The sequence below is a fragment of the Notechis scutatus genome, chromosome 3 (genome assembly GCF_049901735.1).
Source record: "Notechis scutatus isolate UNSWTSFEM ecotype Mainland chromosome 3, rNotScu1.2, whole genome shotgun sequence".
Lineage (NCBI taxonomy): Eukaryota > Metazoa > Chordata > Lepidosauria > Squamata > Elapidae > Notechis > Notechis scutatus.
Window position 1 is genome coordinate 107,015,692 of NC_142011.1, and position 20,795 is coordinate 107,036,486.

Genomic DNA, 20,795 nt, shown 5'->3' on the forward strand with positions numbered 1-20,795 from the left:
AGGAAAAAAAGGGGGGGATTCTACAAGGTAATAAATAAAGAGGTATAAGAATATAGATTGTAAAAAATGGAATGATTGGAACTGATGTTTTTTTTTTTATTTTAATCTTTTTATTTGATTACTTTCCAAGAATTATTGCTAATATAATAAGAATGTAAATTACATTAAATGAAAAGAAAAATATAGTTAAAATGAACCATTGTACTAAAAAGATAAATATCAGTTCCTTTACTCAGCTGGAAAGATTAATGTATTAGAAAAAATAAATGTTTTAGAATAAAGAAAAGAATACCATGTGGACTCCAACCTAAAATGTGTATTTAGTTGATAATTAAAAATGACTATATTATGGTAACTTTTAGCCTGAGATAAAGGGGAGTAAATTGAGTGATGTATAAGATAAAAAGGTGGTGCACTCAAATGGGTAATTAAGGGGAAAATCCTTTGGAATTATTAAGATGGAATTGAATAATGAAATAAGAATTGTGATGAAATGGCAAACATGACAGATAAAAGCATAAGAATATAGTGAATATAGAATAAGAAATAAAGAATTTTAAGATATTATATAAAGAAGATAAGGGTATGATTAAAGAAAACTAGAACAAGTCATATGAAATAAAATTGGATAAAATAAAAGTCAAAAATATAAGAATATTTTTGAAAATTTATAGAAAATGAAATATGCAATAAGAAACTGAATATGTGAGATAAGTATGTAATTATGATCATATTTGTATGGAAATGTAAAAACCTGGAATCACACTGTTCACTAAAAGAGATGTAAAAGATTAAAAATAAAAAACTTTTTGAAAAAAAACAAAATAAACAAAATCAAGCTGATTCCAATAAATGTGGAATTTGCATTCTGTCTGTGTCAGCTGACTGGGAAGGGAAAGGGGAATAAATTTCTTTGATTGTAACAGTTTGAGGTGAACAGAAGATGATGAAGGCAGTTGGAAACTCCTGGGACCTCACTGCATTCAGACAGCCCTTCCTTACCTGTGGTGAAACCTGAGTTAGATCCTCCAGGGAAATTCTCCCCACAATGTGGTTGTTGGCAGGGACTGTGCTTATCAAATAAGGCAAAATGTAATTTTAGCCTACAACAGCAGCATTGATTCCAAACCATGCTTTCAAATTCTTAGAATTTAAAGAATTGAATATAATTCAGAGTTAAAAAAATTGATGAAATAGAGGGAGACACAATAATACTTTTCAAATACTGAAGGAAAAATATATCTAAAAAATCAAGGCCTATTGTTTCAGAGTATAAGACATGGCATGATGACATAAATATTAGGAATAAAAAGTCTTAATGGTAAGAGAATCAACCATCAACAACAACCAGGAAGCAGAGACAAAGGCAGTTGCTGGGAAGAATGAATTAAAATAATCTAAAGATCCAGAAAAGGAGAAGCAGACTCAAGAGTGGAGAAGCTTTGAGACTTCAAGAAAGCTGTGGGATCAGAAATTAACTTTTAGGAAAAAAAAATGCTGCAGTAAATCATAATCCAGAGAATGGCAACAGAATGTAACAAGGTCATCTGCCAGGGAGAACTCCTTTCACTAAGATCACTGGTGGCTAGACATGATACACTTGAGCAGCTGTAGTCAAGCTGACCACAATTGGCTGTCAACTGCCAATCAATGGATCCTTAAATTCAAGTGGGAATATTGTTGTGGAGGAATAGTTGCTGTTTCAACATTACAACCCCTAAATCTTTGGACCACAAGACTTTTCCTCAGGAAGGAATGCAAGACTGGACAAAGTTTTGACACTGTGAGAACCCTTCCCTCTGAAAAGGTTGATCATGCAAATTTTATATTTGAGTTTAGGGGCACATATACACACCTTTCCACAGAAGTGCTAAAAAAAACCCTTCATTATTTACTCTCACAGCTTCTGAATTATTCCGAACGTATCTGGCTATAAGAAGCTGATGACTGTGAAGGCAAAGATGTCTGGCTCCCAGGTGAGGCAGGCAGTGCTAGAAAGGGAAAACATAAGTAGCAGACAATGCCGTCAATGGCTCTGCACACTGAAACTGTAAAACCTGCCCAACTTGATAATAACGGTCTCATGTTGAGACAGGTGCTCTGCCAATGGATGTGCAAAAATCTAACTCATCTCCAAAGGGAAAAACCGCAGATTTGTTTAGGAGACCCAAAAGGCATTTTATGGGGAGGAAAGAAAAAAAACCGCTCAGGAATGACGCCCTTTTCTGTCTAATGAAGGCAATAGTTTGAACGCTGCCACAGCATGAAGGACAAGCGCAACGGATAACCGAAAATTCTAGGCGTCTGTGTGTCCTAAGGCCACGCAAACTGAGCCTAGGTAGGACTAGGGCTTGGAAGTGGAGGAGTTTGCCGATGAGAGTTCGTCGCTTCCTAGCAACTCGATATCGTGCAAGGAAGGCGAACCCTCCCAAGAGCACCGATTCAACCGCTCTGGCAGTTTGTCGCACAAGCGCGAGACCCTCCCGCTTTCCTCGCGCAGCCTCTTAGAGCAGGGGGTCTTCAAACTTGACTGCTTTAAGACTTATGGACTTCAACTCCCAGAATTCCTCCTCCAGTCATGTTAGCTCAGGAATTCTGGGAGTTGAAGTCCACAAATCTTAACCTTGCCAAGTTTGAAGACCTTTGCCTTACAGGGAGCGAGGAGGTTCTTCAACGGCGCATGCGTCGTTATTAGCCCCGCCTCCGGAGTGTAGGATGCGTGTCGGTAAAGTTCGACAAGTGGGAGGCATTTCCCCGCCCCTTTTGCTTTCGGATGGGAGGAGAAGAGGCAGCGGGAGTCCGGGAACCAATCAGATGCGACGTACTGGCTTCCTGAGGCGGGACGACAATGAGAGCTTTTATTTTCTCCGTAGAAGCCTTATTGTTCCTCTCTGCCAGCAGTTGGTCGGTGTTTCGCGGGGAAGCGATGCGTTGATTCGCGAGGGGGAAAGGCCCGTCTTCGCCGCCGTAGCTGGCCCAGGCAGGCCTCGGCAATGTCCGGAAGCAGGCCATCGCCGCAGCACCCTCCGGCCGGGCCGGGTGCTGCGGGCCCTCCGGCCTCCTCCTCGACCTCCTCGGTCACCACCTCGGCCTGCTTGGGCACCGCGATGGCGACGGGCACCGCGATGGCGACGGGCTCCTCAGCGGTCCCCTCGCGACCCGTGTTGGTGGCGGCCGCCGTGTCCGGATCCTCCTGCGGCGGGGGTCTTTCTCGCCTGGCGGGGACCCGAGTCGGGAGCGGCAATGGAGCAGCCTGCAGCGGCACCAGAAAGAGGCCGCTTCTGACTCCGCTTTGCAACGGCCTTCTGAATTCCTACGAGGACAAAAGCAACGATTTCGTCTGGTGAGTGGCGCGGGACGGGTGGGGAAGGTGTGTTTGGGGGCAGGGCTGCGGGTGGTGGTGGTGGGGTAATGCCACCCTACCTTATGTGCCTTATAGCTCAGGGCCGGTGCTAGCATGGCTAGGAGGAGCGACGGTTCATCTAAGGGCTTGGCAACGGTGACTGCATCAAAGCATTGGGCAGGGAAGAGAGAAGGGAATGGCCACTCGGCATAACTCATGCCTGATGTCAGGTTTAAGCTGTGCATTTGGTACCTTGTGATTTTCTCTCACACACCTATGATTTCAAAATAAGTTCTGTGGAGCTAAGGGGGGGACTTACTCTACTGGAGTCATTCTGCAGGGTCCTCATCAGAAGAGGAGATGATGAAGTTTCAGCTGCCCTGCATTTGCCTAAAATCAGATTACTACAAATCAGCCAGGATTGAAATATCCGTTTTGACAGCAGGAGTTCTGTTTTGATTACTGAGTGACGGTGTGTTTGACCATTTCAATTTTCCATTCCCTTTTCTGAAATCGGCATAGAAGCATGTTGTGGGTTCATAGCGTTTCACCAATTAATCCAGTGTGTTTACCTTGGAAGCACTATTCCAGCAGAACCAGTCAATAGGACTTCTTTAACTACCCCAGACAAAAGAGACCGTAATCCACATTTATTACGGAAGATGCCTCTTATAAGGGATGTGCCTCAAGCTTCTGTCTTTTCTTCTAAAACAGTATCTGTAAGTTGGGCAATATGAATTTGATACATTTTTTTAAAGAAGTCTCTTAATTCATAGAATAGAGATTTTAATTTAGGTCCCTAAGTGCCTGATCAGCAAACATGCTTACTGCTTTCTGGGGATTATTCGGTTTCTCTTCAACATGCATAATTCTGTGTATATTATGTAGTGAGCTTTTTTTTTTTTTTTTTTTTTGCCCATTTTCTTCCTTGAATAGATTCTCCACCTAGGTCTAAACAACTGTGGCCCTTTCTGGATCTATTTCAACATTGTATTTGGGAAATTGTGTAACCAACGCAGTCAACAATATTAATGTTGAATCATGGAATTAGAATATGTTACAAAATTTATAGGTTTATTTTGCAATGATTTACAGGAGAAAACATTTACATAGCTGTACTGTTGTCTGCATCAAGTCATCTATCACAAACCTAATATCTTTTTTTCTGATTAGCCATCACCAGATCAGACACTATCAATTGTAGAAGAATTAGGATATTTTGCTCTAGTATGAAAGTCTTTATCCTTACTTTCATATTAGTTCCTATTCCTCTAATTTGGATATACCAGGGTTATCAAACTCATGTCACGGCAGTGTCACATGATGTATCAGGACTTTTCCCCCTATGCTAAACCAGGCGTGGGTGTGGCCAGCGTGGGCTGCGAGTTTGACAGCCCTGGGATGTACTATTAATTAGTTGACCGGCTTGCTTCCAGAAGTGGCGATGGTCCATCACTGGAGGTTTTTAAGAAGAGTCATTTGTATAAGAGATTTGTATAATGGTATAAGAGAGAAGTGGCGAACCTATGGCACGTGTGCCAGAGGTGGCACTCAGAGCCTTCTCTGTGGGCATGTGTGCTGTCGCCCCAGCCTAGTTCCATTGCATTTCTCCGTTGAGTTTTTCGCCTTAGTGTGGGAGTGAAGCACCCCTGCACCTGCCTTTGCGCAAAACAGCATTCCGCCTTCATTGCGGTACATTTGCTGTTTCTGCCTTCATGGCCTGCCCGCTGCTCTGGCAGCACCTTGTGCAGCACAGTGAAATTTAGTGCGCTTCACAATGGGGGAGATGGGGTCCCTTCCTCCTGGAGCCTATTATGACGCGGAGCTACAATGAGAGCCTGCATAGTTGGCTCGTCCTCGCCTCCTGGATGTCAGTCACTTTTCCTGCAGAGCTGCCAGTATTGTGATTCTCTGCCTCCCCACTGGCCAGCTGGTCTTTGGTTCTCTGGCCACTAGCTGCTCCTGGGCTCATTGGCCTCGGGACATCAGATTCCCAGCACAAGTTCAGGGTTCCCCCCCACACACACACTCCGGGGAGAAAAGAGAGATGGGGGAGAGAAGGAAGGAGGGAAAGAGAGAAAGAGGGAAGGAAGGGAGAAAGAAATTGGGGAGAGGGGAGAAAGAGAAAGGAAAGAAGGAGGGAAAGAGAAAGGGAGGGAGAGAGGGGAGGAAAAGAGAATCGGAGAGAGGGGAGAAAGAAGGAGAGAAAGAGGGGAGGGAAAGAAATAATATTACAAAAGTTTTTCTTTTTTTATTGTTGCTAAACGTAATATTTCAAAAGCAGAAAAACGAAGAGGCATAAAAGTGCATTTATCACATTTTTCTTAGAACAATTAACTGATCTCTGCCTTGTTTATCATTATTTTAGGTAGTAAAACCTCAGTATTCAGGTTAAATTGCTGTGTTGGTACTTTGTGATAAATAAGTGGGTTTTGGGTTGCAGTTTGGGCACTCGCTCACTGATATAAGATCTGCTTGAGTAGGGGACTGGGCTAGAAGACCCTTCCAACTCTGTTCTGTATTCTGGAACCCTTTGCTTATAATAATTTTTGTCATCCAAATTATTGGCTGCCTTATTTCTTGCCTGTAATATGTTAAGAAGCACTAGTTTGTGAGTTTTAAAGATCCTATTTGTCACATATGATTTACTGTTCTTCAGACTATCAGAAAGAACCTGGCAGCACGTTTTTCAACTAACATAGTTTGTAAAGGTATAAGCTTTAGAAACTGTAATTTCAGGCTATCATGGCTGTCATTCTCCAGTGATATTCAGACAGTATCTAAACATAAAGGAATCTCTGCACTTCTGAGAGGGTGAATTTTGCTCAGGGATCTTTGGTAAGTGAATCCTTCAGAGTCTAGAAAGAGGTGACGCCTTCATATCTAGAAAGAAGACGATCCCCACTGTCACATGCTTGCTGATTTTAGCAAAGAACTTTAAACCAAATGTAACTTGTTTTGCAGAAAAAAGTTTATTCTTTAAGAAGACTTGTTATTTATGTGTTCAGCGTGTTTAGCTACTTTACATTTAGTAATGTTTTCTACAAACTTACCTAGAAGAGATGTAAAAGCAACCAATTATTTATTTTTAACTTCTTTCTTCAAATCCTTCCTTAAAGTTAAAAGTTCTTAGGTAAAGATGTCAATCTTAAGGAAAGGTTTTCTGGTTTTGATTAATGATTTCTTTCTACTTCTTTGAGGTTATATTAATGTCTCAATGCATTTAAATAAAGTCATTATTGAAGATATAACTGCTGTTCTCATTTTTTTCAGATTAAATTTCGTTTTAAACTAGATAACATGGTGATTTAGTACCACTGGAAATGTATATTGTAGCTTCATGATGTTTTGTCATGCTATATCAGGAGAACTTGGATCACCAATGGGTTTTTAACTTGCAGCAAAGTGTAATTTTGAACTATTAGTTTTAATTTTTTTTAAATCTAAATTTCAGTGAAAACAACCTTAAAGCAAATGTTCATAAGCTGTTTTGTAAACCAAGAGGACCAAAATATAACTTTAAGTTCTGGAAAGGGAGATACTGTTGAGAAGAGGTTGATTCACTAAGGTATAAGAAGATTGGCAGGCGAAGCACAGACTTACAAGATTCTGTTCTTGCAGTCTGTCTCAATAAAGTCTACTTCTATAGAGACTCTTTCATGATCTGGTCTACCTCAAAGGGCTGATAGGTTCATTATACAAGTACAGTCCCTAGCTACCGGTCATCTTCCCTCCCTATAAAATAAATACGCAGTTTTTTATTTTTTAGATTTATATGCCTACCCATCTCAAATACATGACTCTTTAATATAATTAAAACATGTTTGATTTTATATTTCTGAAATAAATATTTTTATACAATGCTTTAAGAAAATGTTCAATATAAACCTTAAATATTTTTTAAAAAAACAATAGTTACTTTTCTTGAGGGTTTATACTTGCCAAATTAGAAAAAGTAATTGAAAAAACATATTTTATAAATTTAGTACAGTATGAAGAAGTAGAAACTTTTGTCTCTCCCATAAGTCTAGAATATAGTATTACAGTATACTACCATCCAGTAAAGCTAAATTATAGGAAATTTAAAATGTGCATATAAGGAATGTACTATGCAAGATGTGGTAATGTCTACTACTTTAGAACGCTTGAAAAGGAAAGTCCCTGTTCTACAGACAGGGAAAAATAGAGTTAAATCCAATTACTGAAGGAGTATGTTTTATAGTTGGAAATTAATATAGAGGAAGTCCTTCTCTATTATTTGTGAGCAGTGGGTCTCTGAAATAAAGATGTCTTAAGCCTATCTGTTAATTTTAAAGCCTACTTAAGTGCATAGTGAGCTGATAGTTCCATGACCTTATGTGAAGTTAAACCACTTTAGATCTTTAAAAAGGCTTTGGGGCAACATGGGACACGTGAAAGCTTTGGGTGCAATTCATAGAACCTATCTAGAAGTTAACGACAGAGTCATCTCCTTTGGATTATATTTCATTTATTTCATCTAATTTATTACTAAACGCAAGCAATAAGTTAAAAGAATGAATTAGTTATTTGGAACTAGATGACAAAGGACAGCAATGTATTTTAAATATATTGCTGGCCTGACACTTCTAGGTTTCTTATCACCAGTAGTTTCATGGAGGTATTAAATGTTACAGGGACAAGATGGAACTCAGTGTTACAGCATAAACCAAAACGTTATTTATTGAACTGCAATTCCTAGCATGACATGTTGAATACTATCTGGCAAAAAGGATCTTAACCATTGCAAAAATATCATAGTCCAGCCGAATGCCTGGTCAAAAGTACTGAATCATTTCCAAGACATTCAGAATAACCAGTGGGCTGCATTTGTATTGTAGGTCAGCCATAAAGGTGACCATAATAGTCTCATATCTTGTCCCAAAGCCCAATTTAGATGGATTCAGATGGTCAGTATGATTCAGGTATGTCTGGAATTATAAAACTACTACCTTTTCAAACACTAAGATGAATTACTGAATTTGAGACTTTATAATTTTCCAATCCCTTTTTTGTTGGCAGACTGAGGTAGCAAAGTAACTGTCAAATGCTAATACAATATCTTAAAATGTATGTTGTACTCCCAAAGTGATTGGAGGAACATTTCAAATCATAGTCTTCTGTTGATTTTGTAACTCCAAATATTTCTGGATTGCTATCTGGCTGGTGCAATTTGGATCTAAATTCCATCACATTTTTTCTTACTTTTTTTTTAAAAAAATTAGAAATATGAAAAAGCCTCCAAATTAAAATGTCTGCAATTATCTGCTCAGTTTCAAAGAGCAAGACGAGATGTAGACCTCCAAAGTAAAGTCAGAGCACTTGCAGTCATGTATAGATAAATTCTTATTTAGAAATCAAGAGAAAGAGCTGAATATTCAAAAAGATCCAGGAGACTAATAAAATGTTAGATCTAAGCAAAGATCAAATAAAAAGGCACAAGATCAAGCTATTAGAAAAGTTGCTCCAGCATGTTTATACTTGTAATCAAAGGACATTATGATGCAATACAGCTAATGTATTTTATTTCAGACCAATCTATTTTATATAATTTTAAAATCTAAAATAGATCTTTTACACAAACTTTTTATCTAAGTAGTAAACTAGCAATTCAATTTATATTATTTGCATGATGGCGCCATTATTCAAATCATATCAATGATATGATATGTGTTTTCAGTTGAGATTTAACAGACATTTGGATTTATGCATCTGTCCCCCCCATCCCCCCAGTCGGTTACGATTAGGGAAGTAATATCTGCAGGTACACCTTTCCCCTACACACACAAACACACACACACACACACACACACACTTTAGAGTTTAGTCTTGATCTTTGATCACAGAAAACTGGCTGAAAGTGTTTCTGGATATTTAGAAACACATGTTTAAGTTGTTGAAATTGTAAGCAAACTAAGATGTTTGGCAAAAAATTTAAAGAAATGTGTTTATATTTCTTTGGGCGGGTGTTTTTGCTGTTTCCCTACTACAGGAGAAAGTGCTCCATGCTGTTTTATATTAGATTCTGTTTTTGTTGAACATTGCTTTGACTAGAAACACCATCTGGAGTAGTTCTGGAATGTGTGAAGAAATTAAAATGAACCTTATGAGAATTCAGGTTTTTTTAACTGCAATATTTTAACAGTTTGTATACTTAGAAAAAAAACCTGCTACTCTCTTTTCAGATTTTAAAATATTGATAGTTGAATCCCTTATTATGAAAGAGAAAAATCATCTTAATTTTTTTAAAAGGAACACATATATAAATGAGTGCTTTAGAGTTTTTCTAATTTTTCAAAATGAATTCCATCATCAAAGATTTCAACTAGTTCTTGACATTGAGCTGGAAAATTGGGTTGTTTTTAGTATATTTTTATGTAGTGACATCATTGTTATGCAAAAGAAGTATCTTGCTTGGATATGTTTTCTGCCATAATTTAAGTAATTTAATATTAAATTTAAATAATTACTTTTTAAAAAGTATCTATTTCCTAATTTTTAACAATTTTCCTATTTAAATTTTAAGTGTAGTACCTGAGATAGCGTCTATCAATTGCTTTTTCCTGATATATATTTCTAGATTGTTTTCTTTAGATTGTAAATCATACATAAATGACTGTAACATTTGGTCTGGGCTTTCTATTAATAAGAGATTAATAGAGGCTTCTCATTGCTGGTGGTGTGTAACAAGAGTTTTATCAACTGTTGTGTTCATTCTTTTCTCTCTACCTTTTTTCTACTAAAAGAAACATTTGTTTAAATACTCCATCGGTATTTATATGCTTTTCTTTTCCTTTCAAGCCCCATCTGCTTTGATATGATTGAAGAAGCTTACATGACAAAATGTGGACACAGTTTCTGGTAAGGTTGCTTGATGAAATTGTTTAGCAAGAGTGATTTATTTATAAAATGAAAATGTGTGAACTAAAGTTATTTTGTTAAATGCACCTTTCCAACTCAGTATCTTCATTAGAGATACTATTTTCTATCTCTGAAAGGTAACATTGACATTGCTTTAAACAAAAAAATATTAAAATATATGAAAACAGTTTGGTGGATGAAGCAGGACATGGCACATGCATCAAATTCTTATAAGTGACTATGAATTCTTCAAAGCCATCAATAGTTTTCAAAGTTCTTACTCTTAAAAGCTGCTTTTTTTAAAAAAGTGATGTATCTCATTGAAAGTTTGGATGCATACAATTCTTTCTGCACTTTTGTATGTTATGAAGTATCTTTGAGGATGATAAATCTATGTTACAGGCAAAACTGTCTATTAACATCCAATATTGCTTGCTGTTGGCAACAAGGTAATATTAATTACCAAAAAAAAAAAAAAAAAACCTGCCCAGAACTTGAAGATACTTCATTGATTTGATCTTTAGTACTCAACCACCTGGTACCATAGCTCCAATTCATCAACTAACAAACAGAATGTAATGCATCATATTCAAAAACACATCTTAATAAATTTGTGCAGTATTTTTCACTGTTCTGTTTTCTTGAATAGTTATAAATGTATTCATCAAAGCCTGGAAGATAACAACAGATGCCCCAAATGTAATTATGTTGTGGATAACATTGATCATCTATATCCCAACTTTTTAGGTAAGTTTTAATGTTCAGTAATAAAGCCTTCGATCATATCTTGGTAACTTTCTCAACTGAACCTTTATTGCTGGTTGTTTATTTCTTTATTATGCTTCACGTACTTCCATTGATTTTGTACAACATAGACTACTTTCCTGGATATGTAATATCTGAATATCAGGTGTTCAGTGATATAAAAATCACTCTAGCTTTGCAAAACAATACGTGATTGTGAAAGCAACAAATTGAAAATGATTAGTAACCAAAGGATTTAATAATGCTTTGTCATATTTGATTTTGAGATGTGAAGAAGGGAGAGTGAAGATCAAAATAGGCCTTTATTTATTTATTTATTTATTTATTTATTTATTTATTTTATATTGCCACTTATTTGCCCATGGCAACTCGAGGCACTTTCAGAATATAAAACCATATTAAAAAATAAAATAAAAACTAACAAAAAGAATCAAATAAATTAATAGAGTACAATAGAACAAAATCTGGGGGGGGAAATCACCCCCCAACCCGACGACAACAGATCACAAAAGCCATTTGATCGGCTCCATCCCGCTCTGGGTTCCCCAGGCCCGCTGGCAGAACCAAGTCTTCAGTGCCTTCCGGAAGAGTATTAGAGAGGGGGCCATTCTAATCTCTGGGGGAATGATGTTCCAGAGAGAGGGAGCCACCATAGAGAAGGCACTTCTTTTGGGTTCCACCAGGTGTATCTCCCTCAAGGATGGGACCCGCAGCATTCCCTGCCTCCCCACTCTGATGGGTTGGGTAGATGTGACCTGCAAGAGACAATCCCTCAGATAACCTGGTCCCAAGCCATGAAGGGCTTTAAAGGTGACAACCAGCACCTTGAATTGCACCCGGAAGCAAATTGGCAACCAATGCAGCTCCCGCAGGAGAGGTGAAACGTGCACACCGGGGTCTGCACAAAACCATGCGGGCCGCTGCATTTTGCACTAACGAGCTTCCGGCTGTTCTTCAAGGGTAGCCCCATGTTGAGCGTGTTGCAATAATCAAGATAGGCAATGACTAGGGCATGCGTGACTGTGAATAGTGTCCATTGGCCCAGGAAAGGGCATAACTGGTGCACAGCCCGCAGTTGCGCAAAGGCCTCCTGGCCACGACTACCATCTGCTCTTTGAGCAGGAGTCATGAATCCAGAAAAAAACTCAGATTACGCACAGGGTCTGTTTGGGGTTTTGGTCTGTTTTATGTTAAATGAATTGTATACTCAGCATAAAATCTTCTTAAGTCATAATGCCTGTGACACAGTTATTCTGCCAAAATGGGTTTGCAAACTTTTTTCTGCTCTTTTCTTGGAAATAGTAGCATTTGTAAAGTGGTTTGATAATAGTCTTTTCTGATCTTGGACAGTTTGCGAGTGATCTTATTTCAAACAATCATTTATGTTTCATGTAATGATAGATTAGAAGTAGGAAAAAATAAAACTGAATTAAAGTTTTTCCTTTTGGTTTTGTGTGAATAGGAGAGAGACATACATGAAACGAATATGGAGGGTAGGAAAAAGTGCAAATATGTAATTTGGTTGTATATCGTGTGAAAAAGTCCATTTTGTACATTTGCAATCTGTAGTTAAAGTTATAGACTTATTAAAAGACCAATTTTAAGGACCTTCTGTATATGATGGGGGAAAATTGTGCCTATGGTGTATATTTTAATATAGGTAATGTGGATTGGGACATATTCCACAAAATGTGATTCATTTTCAAAAGCTTAGTTTCATAAAATTAATTAGTAACATAATGAATAAGTAACACTGAACAACTGAAGTTGTTAAAATATGAGTTAACATCTGCTGTTAGTAGACTATTGTGTACAATAAAATGTAGCTTTTACTATTCCTACATATTAGATGAGCTTCAATCTCCTTGATTTACTCATATTTGTATTTAAATACTGTATTTACAATAACACATCTCTAAATGTCTAGATTATTAGGGGTAAATCCTGTTAAATGTTAGCTATTGATTGTATTTTATATTACCCAACTAAAAATGACTCATGTTGATTTGAAAAAAGTAACACCAAAAATCATGAAATCACAGTAACTACAACAAAATCCAAATTCTAGAACATATGTGGCTACCAAATTCTTAAACAGCCTTCAAGTGCTTGTTAAAACAAGATTGCTTTAATGTCCTTCTTGAAAGCTAATAAGGGTATCAAATATGGTGGAGGCCATCAAGGAAGAGGGCTGCCTTAGGGCCCATGTCCCTTTGAATATTTGTAGGGATGAGATTCTCAGCATCTTCTCCCTGTCAGTGTTATACTAACTGAGCAGATTCTGCCTGGTGGGGATGGCTCCCTGGAATCAAGCCACTTAGTCAAAAGTTTGAAATCTACTGACAACCAGCGTAGTGAATGAACACTTGAATAATGGATGTCACATTCTTTACCAATGGTAGCTTTGGATCATGTTTAAGTGAAACCCATGTAGAATGCTTACTGTAATCCAAAGATGTGGTAATAATGGCATGATTTATTTTCATCAAATATTTTTTATTTAAATGCGCAATAACTCTGATGTCTAGGTCATTAATATGTTAGAGGAAGCTGGACACCCACAAATCTGAATGTATTTAATGGTCACATTTGATGAACCAGTTACAGAATGGTGAAGATGCATCATATTTTGATGTATATAGTTTGTTGAAATAAAATGAGTGACTGTTCATCAATATTGCTGTATAAATTAAAAATACTGTATGTACAGTATACATTTTCCAGAAAAATTATGGAAACCTTTTTATTCTGATTGGCAAGTGAGTAATATTTGTGGCTCTATTGTGTTTAATCTTCCTTTTTACTGAATTAATAAAGGTGCAGTGTTGAAGTTTACTCCTTTGATCTTCTTAGTATGCATTTATTTCTAAGTTTATCTTTCATCTATTTTCTTAAAATGTACTACTTAAATTTTTTTCGCCCTGTAGTGAATGAGCTCATCCTTAAACAGAAGCAAAGATTTGAGGAAAAGAGATTCAAATTGGACCATTCAGTGAGTAGCACCGTATGTCCCAATCTTCTTTATTCCATTTGGTTATTTCTGGGCTTAAGGGATGGGGTGCATGGTATTCCTATGTTCTAAGCATTTGATAATGTCTGGTTTTTTTGGCAGACAGCTCAATTAATCTGTAAGCAAATTTGGGATTTTCATTATACAGTCTAACTTTACTCTTTAATATAATAATGGTTTTGATAGATTTGTGAATATAGATTCAAAATGTTCTGTATTTTCCAGTGCAGTTTATAATTATTACAAGTTATGACAGTGGGATAATCATGAAAGTTATGCTTTATAAGACTTAGGTAAGAATATCGGTGATATTAAAACTGATACTACACTTCTCATTCACATAATCAAGTCTTTTTCTGTGAAATTCAAATTGTCTGCAGGCAATTGAAGTCTTGGACCATTCCAGTTCAGATCATTATATAAAGTAATGGTCTATGAGTTAAATTTCTGGTTAAGCTTTGACACCCATAGGAAATATCTGGTGGTATATGTCTGAGAAGTCACATGCGGCATCATGGTGGCCAGTGTAACTTCAAACATCAGTCATTATATTATAATATGTATAAAAAGCAGTGGTGGTATTCTACCAGTTCGGCCCAGATTGGTGAATTGGTAGCTCCGACGATCAGCTGCTCCCACCTGTCCCGGCTCTATACTGACCTTTATTTCCTTCTTTTCAACCTCAGCTGCTTCGCGTGGCACAGCCAATTGCCGCGCGTCAGCAGTTGAAGACACGGGGAGAGTGCAGGATTGCAGGAGAAGGTTAGTAGCAAACCTTCTGTGTGCGCGCAAAGCACGCCCACCAGGTCACGCCCACAAAACCGGTGGTAAAAAAAAATGGAAACCTACCAATGATAAAAAGGGAAATCACATATCATAACACAATATACCGTATTTGCCGGCGTATAAGACGACTGGGCGTATAAGACGAGCCCCCAACATTTCCACTCAAAATATAGTTTTTGTTATATACTCGCCGTATAAGACGACCCCCCACTTGGAGGCATGCTTTTCAAGGCAAAAAGTCGTCTCATCGCCGGCAAATACGGTAAGTTGTAACACTTGGGGTATTCTGGATATAATTCTTGATTGACACCCCCAACCCCTTTCCCCAAACTTACAAAGCCACCAAAATGCTTTAGAGAGGCAGCTTCGCCTTTCTCAGGCTGGCACTCAATTCCTCTCCCTTTCTTTGTGACAGCCCCGCGTGCGTGCCATCGGGACTCCAAGGGTGGGGGATGGACAGCTGCCAACTCACTCACTCTCTCTCTCTCTCTCTCTCTCTCTCTCTGTGTGTGTGTGTGTGTGTGTGGAGGGTAATTCCGGCTATCTCTGGCCTCCGCTCGGTTTTAAAGTCGCTTGGCCGGTTCCCAAGTCGCAAGCGCGCGCTGGCCGGGAGACGCGGCGCCGGGTGGAAGCTCGGTGCAGGGGAGGCAGATCTTTCTCTCTTAAGCGGGGAGGGGAGGAGGGGACAAGAGGAGGGACGGGACGGGACAGGGGCGGGAGGAGGGCGCTCGCCTTCTTCCACCGCCCACCGGACCCTTTTCTTCCCAAGGGGACCCTGGAAAGCAGCTCGGGAGCTGGGTGGCCCTGCCCAGCGGGGTCCCATCAGGAACTTCCTGAGGACATTCCCCCGCCCCAAGCACAGCCCTCCCGGTCTTTCAAAGAGGGAGGGAGAAGCGGGAGGAGCAAATTGCCGCCCCGCCCCCGCTGCCCAGAAGGAGGGCGCCACAGTCCACCCCCACCACCTTCTCCCCCCACTCCCTGGGCCATTACGCGGCTCGGGGCTGGCTGGGCGAGCGGCCCCGCCAGAGACCCTCCCGCTCCACCCCCACCCCACCTCCAGATTGGCCTCCGCGCGCCCCGAGCCGGGCGGAGGGTGGGTGGGTGGGTGGGAGGAGGAGGAAGAGAGACTCCGGCTGGGCTTGAAGGGGCTTCGCAAGTTGCGGAGCTCCGCCCCGTCGCTCTTGCACCGAGTGACAATGTATTTACCGGCGTATAAGACGCCCCCCACTTGGAGGCATGTTTTTTAGGGCAAAAAGTCGTCTTATACGCCGGCAAATACGGTATCTTTATTTGGAGAACTTAAGTGAATGTGGTATGTATATGCCATTCTGATAGATTCTAAGGTTCTTCCAAGAAACATTTATTTGTATATTTAATTTGGCCACCCATCTCACCAAGTGATAATTATTAATGATTAATAATATTAAAAAATATGTAGGAGCCAAGAATAAATAACTCATTATAATAACTAAACCATGAAATGGGTCTGCACACACTTGGAGCTCTAAGCTTTGGCACAGAGTTAGGTCTTTAAGGACTTAGAAAAAGCCAGCAAGTTGGAGCCATACTGAATAAATCATAGCTTTTAAGTGCATCAATTATATTATTGAAATATTTGATTCACAAACATAAATATGTGAACAATTGTTGAAATTCAGGTGGTAATCATAAACAGATGCTAAATATAATTGCATAGCTATGGACTAATGCTAACATTATTGTATTTGGACTGTTAACATTGTATTTACACAAGAAATTGAAATGGTTTGGCTAAAAGATTTCACTTTCATATTAAAATAAACATATATACAGTTTCTGTTAAACTTTTCTTTGGAACAGGAGGCCACATTCTTTTGTTTCTCTACATGTTGAAACAGATAGATACATCAACATTTCATCTGAAATATTATCACAATTTCCACTACATATCTAATTACCCAAATACATTTCCTAAATAAGCTGCAGAGCATTCTGCACATGCCCCTAGGCTCCCCCCCACCCCCTTCTTCAACATGTAGCTGTTCATGGCCATTCATTAATCTAGCTGCATCTGGGAGTTTAAGCATAGCATTTTGTATGGGATGGCAAGTGAAATTGGAGATATGAAAGAATCTGTCAGGCGCGCAAAACTTCGGAGTCCTCTTTGGATCTGAATTGGATAATTGTAGCTCTAATAACAGTTGAGTGTTCCAAAGAATATTTTGAGGACATGGGAGTGAAGGAAGGAGGTGGTATAAGTTTGGGATTATATTATTCAGGGCTCATTTGTTACAGCAAAGTGTGGGATTCTGCACGACTGCAGTAATGCATGTCCTGACTCACCTCAAGGAGACTGGACATTGCTTCTGCAAATAGTGAAAAAGAAAAAAAAATAGCCTGAAGTAAGTTTATCCTTCCTTACAATTTTTCTCAGAACGGTATGTTTCCATTGGATTACTGTGATTGCTTTATGTTATTATGTAATATACAGTATAAGCTATGTTAACTTAAGGCTCTGAAACATGTCTTGATTATTTGTTTGCCTTTTTTTCTCTTTAGAATGGGCACAGGTGGCAAATATTTCAAGATTTGTTGGGAACAGACCAAGACAATCTTAATTTGGCCAATGTTAACTTAATGTTGGAACTTTTGGTGCAGAAGAAAAAACAACTGGAGGCAGTAAGCTTTTTTCTAATCTCTTAGATATATATTATAAACAATATATTTCTTTTAGTGGAACTGATCCCTTTTTTTTGCCAGAGTTTGGTTGATATACCAATGTACAGATCAGTAACCTAGTGCCTAAAGGCCCTAAAATGGTCTTTAAATACCCAGTGGATAGTCCTGCCATCATCAGAATAAAATGCTTTACTTTAAAAAATCCATTATGGGATTTTTATGGCTTTATGTGAGATCTTTTAAAGTAGCAGGGTGTTCTCTAGTCCATCATACAAGAGTGTGCCATGGCTGAGAAAAGTTAATATCCCGTTCATTAGTTAGTTTTAAATGAAGGCATAATCTGTTGGGTTTCATAAGATATTTTAGACATGTAGCAAATGCATTATTTCACTGGGTTTCAGATGATGATAAAAATATTTGGACAAATAATTTCCAACATATATTGTATTATCAACATCCTGAGGAGAAGGGCTTCATTATCTATAGATCTCCAAAAATTGCTGAGTGCATTCCCAGCTTTCCAATGCTGCCTGCGTTGTGGTGTGTTGTACTTTAGCAACTCCTGAAATGGATTCCTTGACAATATCCAAATGAATTTGTACTTGTTTGTATAAGGTTTGTCTTTCCCTTTTTGTTCCATAGGTGAAAAAGTGGTATGAAAAAAATATGCCATAAAGTTTCATTACAACATTTTGAGGGAATTGTATTTTCTCAAAATAAACTGGGTGCACAATTATTAAGCAAGTGGTATTTTGGAGGATTACTTTTATTATTGAACAACTACAGTGCTCTTGGTCAATCCAAACTGTTAATAAATCTCAAACTTGAATAGTTAAGAAAGTAAAAGAGAGGTTTTGGCTTTCTTAAGAGAATATCTATGTGTGCACAATTATTGGGTAACAATGTGCAGAATATGCAACTAAATGAAAAATGAAAATTTGTCCATCTCATTTATTTGCATCTTTTAAAGTGAGAACAATAACTCAATCTATAAATAAACATTTCTGACATTTAAAAAAAACACCCAGTGACCAATATATTCTTTTCAATAACAGCCATGGTCTTGAAAGATGCAGACTTTTCCATTCATGGAGTCTGTCAGTTTCTTGATCTGTTGACCATCAACTTTTCATGCAGCAGTAATCACAGCTCCCAGACACTGTTCAGAGACGTGTATTGATTTCCTTCACTGTAAATCTTCCGTTTAAGAAGGGCCCCCAAGTTCTCAATAAAGGTCAGGTGTGGAAGGGGGCCATGTCATTATTCTTTCATCTTTTAAGATCTTTGTTGGCTAGCCACACAGTGGCATACTTCGATGCATCCAATAGAGCATTGTCCTGCATAAAAATCATGGTCTTGAAAGATGCAGACTTTTTCCTGTACCACTGCTTGAAGAAAGTGTCTTCTAAAAACTGGCAATAGGTTTGGGAGTTGATTTTGAGTCCATCTTCAACCTGAAACAGTCTTAACTAGCTGTCAACTTGTAAAGCATTTTTGTCTTGCTCTCGGGAACAGGGTCATAGGTGAGCAGTAAATTATGTAGGGCAGAGCTGACTGCAACTGGGAAAAGCGCCAACATGTTGCTCCTAATAAATAATAGGATTTCTTTTGAAACTTGTCTCGAGGCTCATGAATTAATTAGCATCCATCGGAACCCTGACACTAGCTCATCTTTAATAACACCAGCCCATACCAGTACCCCACTTCCACCTTGCTGGCATCTGAGTCGAAGTGGAGTTCTGTGCCCAATACTGATCAAACCACGGGCCTATCCATTTGATCTGTCAAGAGTCATTCTCACGTCATCAGTCCATAAAACCTGTTGTGGTTCGTCGACTGCCAGTGGAAATGGCAGTCGAGTCAGATGAGTCAGAGGAGATGGAGGGGTGCCTGGGTTACCATCAGAGCTGGCAGAAGGCTCAGAAGAACAGGAAGTCTCAAAGCCAGATGCAGAATAGGGTCCATCTACTCATGCTCGGGCAGAGAGACAGCTGTTTTCGGGGCATGAGATAAGCAAGGGCGAGGAACAGCTGGGCCCTGTCCCAGATGTGCATATGCGCAGAGAAGGGAGAAGAAAGCAATACAGGACTGAGGACCAGCTGTTCAGGAGAAGAAGGAGGCGTTAACAAGTCCCTCCCCAGTTGATATATAAGGAGGAAGGGCCTGGGAGGCGTGGGTGTTGGAGACATCCATTGATGCTCCAGAAGAGTTCCCTCCGGCGGATTGCTTGCCAGGATTTCCTTTGCCACTAACCAGGTTGGTCAGAACTCTGTTTTGGAATTGAAGCTCCCTGTGGAGAACTTACAGGCTTGTGAATCACCTACTGGAGGTGTGACCTGGAGCTTTGTCAGTGAATGCCCTGAATTCCTGCCTTTCTAAATAAAAAGGTTTTTCCTCATGAGTAGGCTGTTGATTTGGGGCTCATGAAGGCTGGGTCAGAATAAAACCTTTGAAAAATCTATCCTCAGACACTTCTTGGCCCAGTCTTGCCGTTTCAACTTATGTGTCTTGGTAGTAGTGATTGGGTTTCAGCCTTCCTTACGTTAGCCATGTCTCTGAGCACTGAACACCTTGTACTTCAAGACTCTCCAGGTAGGTTGCAGTTCCGGAACATGATAGCACTGGAGGCTAATGGATTCCTGGTAGCTTCATGTTTGATTCTTTTAAAATCTTTGGCTGTTAATGAGCATCTTTTTTTCTCAACAGGTTTCTTGCTGTTGACTATTTGCAACAAAACGTTAGTTGGTTCTGTGATCACGCCCCAATATCTTAGCAATTTCAAGAGTGCGACATGCCTCTGAAAGACTTTTTACAATTTTTGAGTTTTCAGAATCAGTTAAATCTCTTTTTTGGCCCATTTTGCCTGAGGAAAAGAAGCTGCCTAATAATTATGCACACTTTGATATAGGGTGTTGATCTCCTTCAGCCACACCCTCCTTCATTACATAAATACACATCACCTGATATGCTTATATCCACTAAGTATTCAAGTTTGTACAGCTTGGAGGTGGAAAATATGCAGAAAAAAGATAATATGGTCAAAATACTCACTTGCCTAATAATTGTGCACATAGTGTACACAGTTTTTGGCTAGTACACAACATTATTTTCTGTTTTGCTTGGTGTTTTCCTTATTGCCTCTAGTTTTGGTAAGAACCAGTTAGGGGGATGTGAGCTTCTTCACTAGTGTTTTGAATTCCTTAGAGCAGATTCTCTACAAACATGATTATTTTATAATACAAGATCTGAAACTATGATTTGAAGTGGACTTTTAAGTTGTGGATAAGCCATTTGTTTTCTTAATGTCACTACATTTAGCAGTTTGTGATTCTAATATGTATGTATCTGTACTTA

General features: G+C 38.9%; 1 protein-coding gene across 2 annotated transcripts in view; it reads left to right on the top strand.

Annotated features, from left to right (window-relative positions):
• Positions 1-2,765: 2,765 nt before the first annotated feature.
• The window catches only part of COP1 (COP1 E3 ubiquitin ligase), a 97,594-nt gene continuing 79,564 nt past the window's right edge, over positions 2,766-20,795 (top strand). Inside the window, exons 1-5 of one of the 2 annotated variants that reach the window (XM_026669194.2) lie at positions 2,766-3,343; positions 10,163-10,222; positions 10,872-10,969; positions 13,915-13,979; positions 17,322-17,441. In XM_026669194.2, the coding sequence (XP_026524979.1) occupies positions 2,994-3,343; positions 10,163-10,222; positions 10,872-10,969; positions 13,915-13,979; positions 17,322-17,441 (693 nt within the window). In that variant the 5' untranslated portion in view covers positions 2,766-2,993. Of the gene's footprint in view, positions 3,344-10,162; positions 10,223-10,871; positions 10,970-13,914; positions 13,992-17,321; positions 17,442-20,795 lie in introns of both variants that reach the window. The other variant, XM_026669192.2, reaches the window with a different exon arrangement.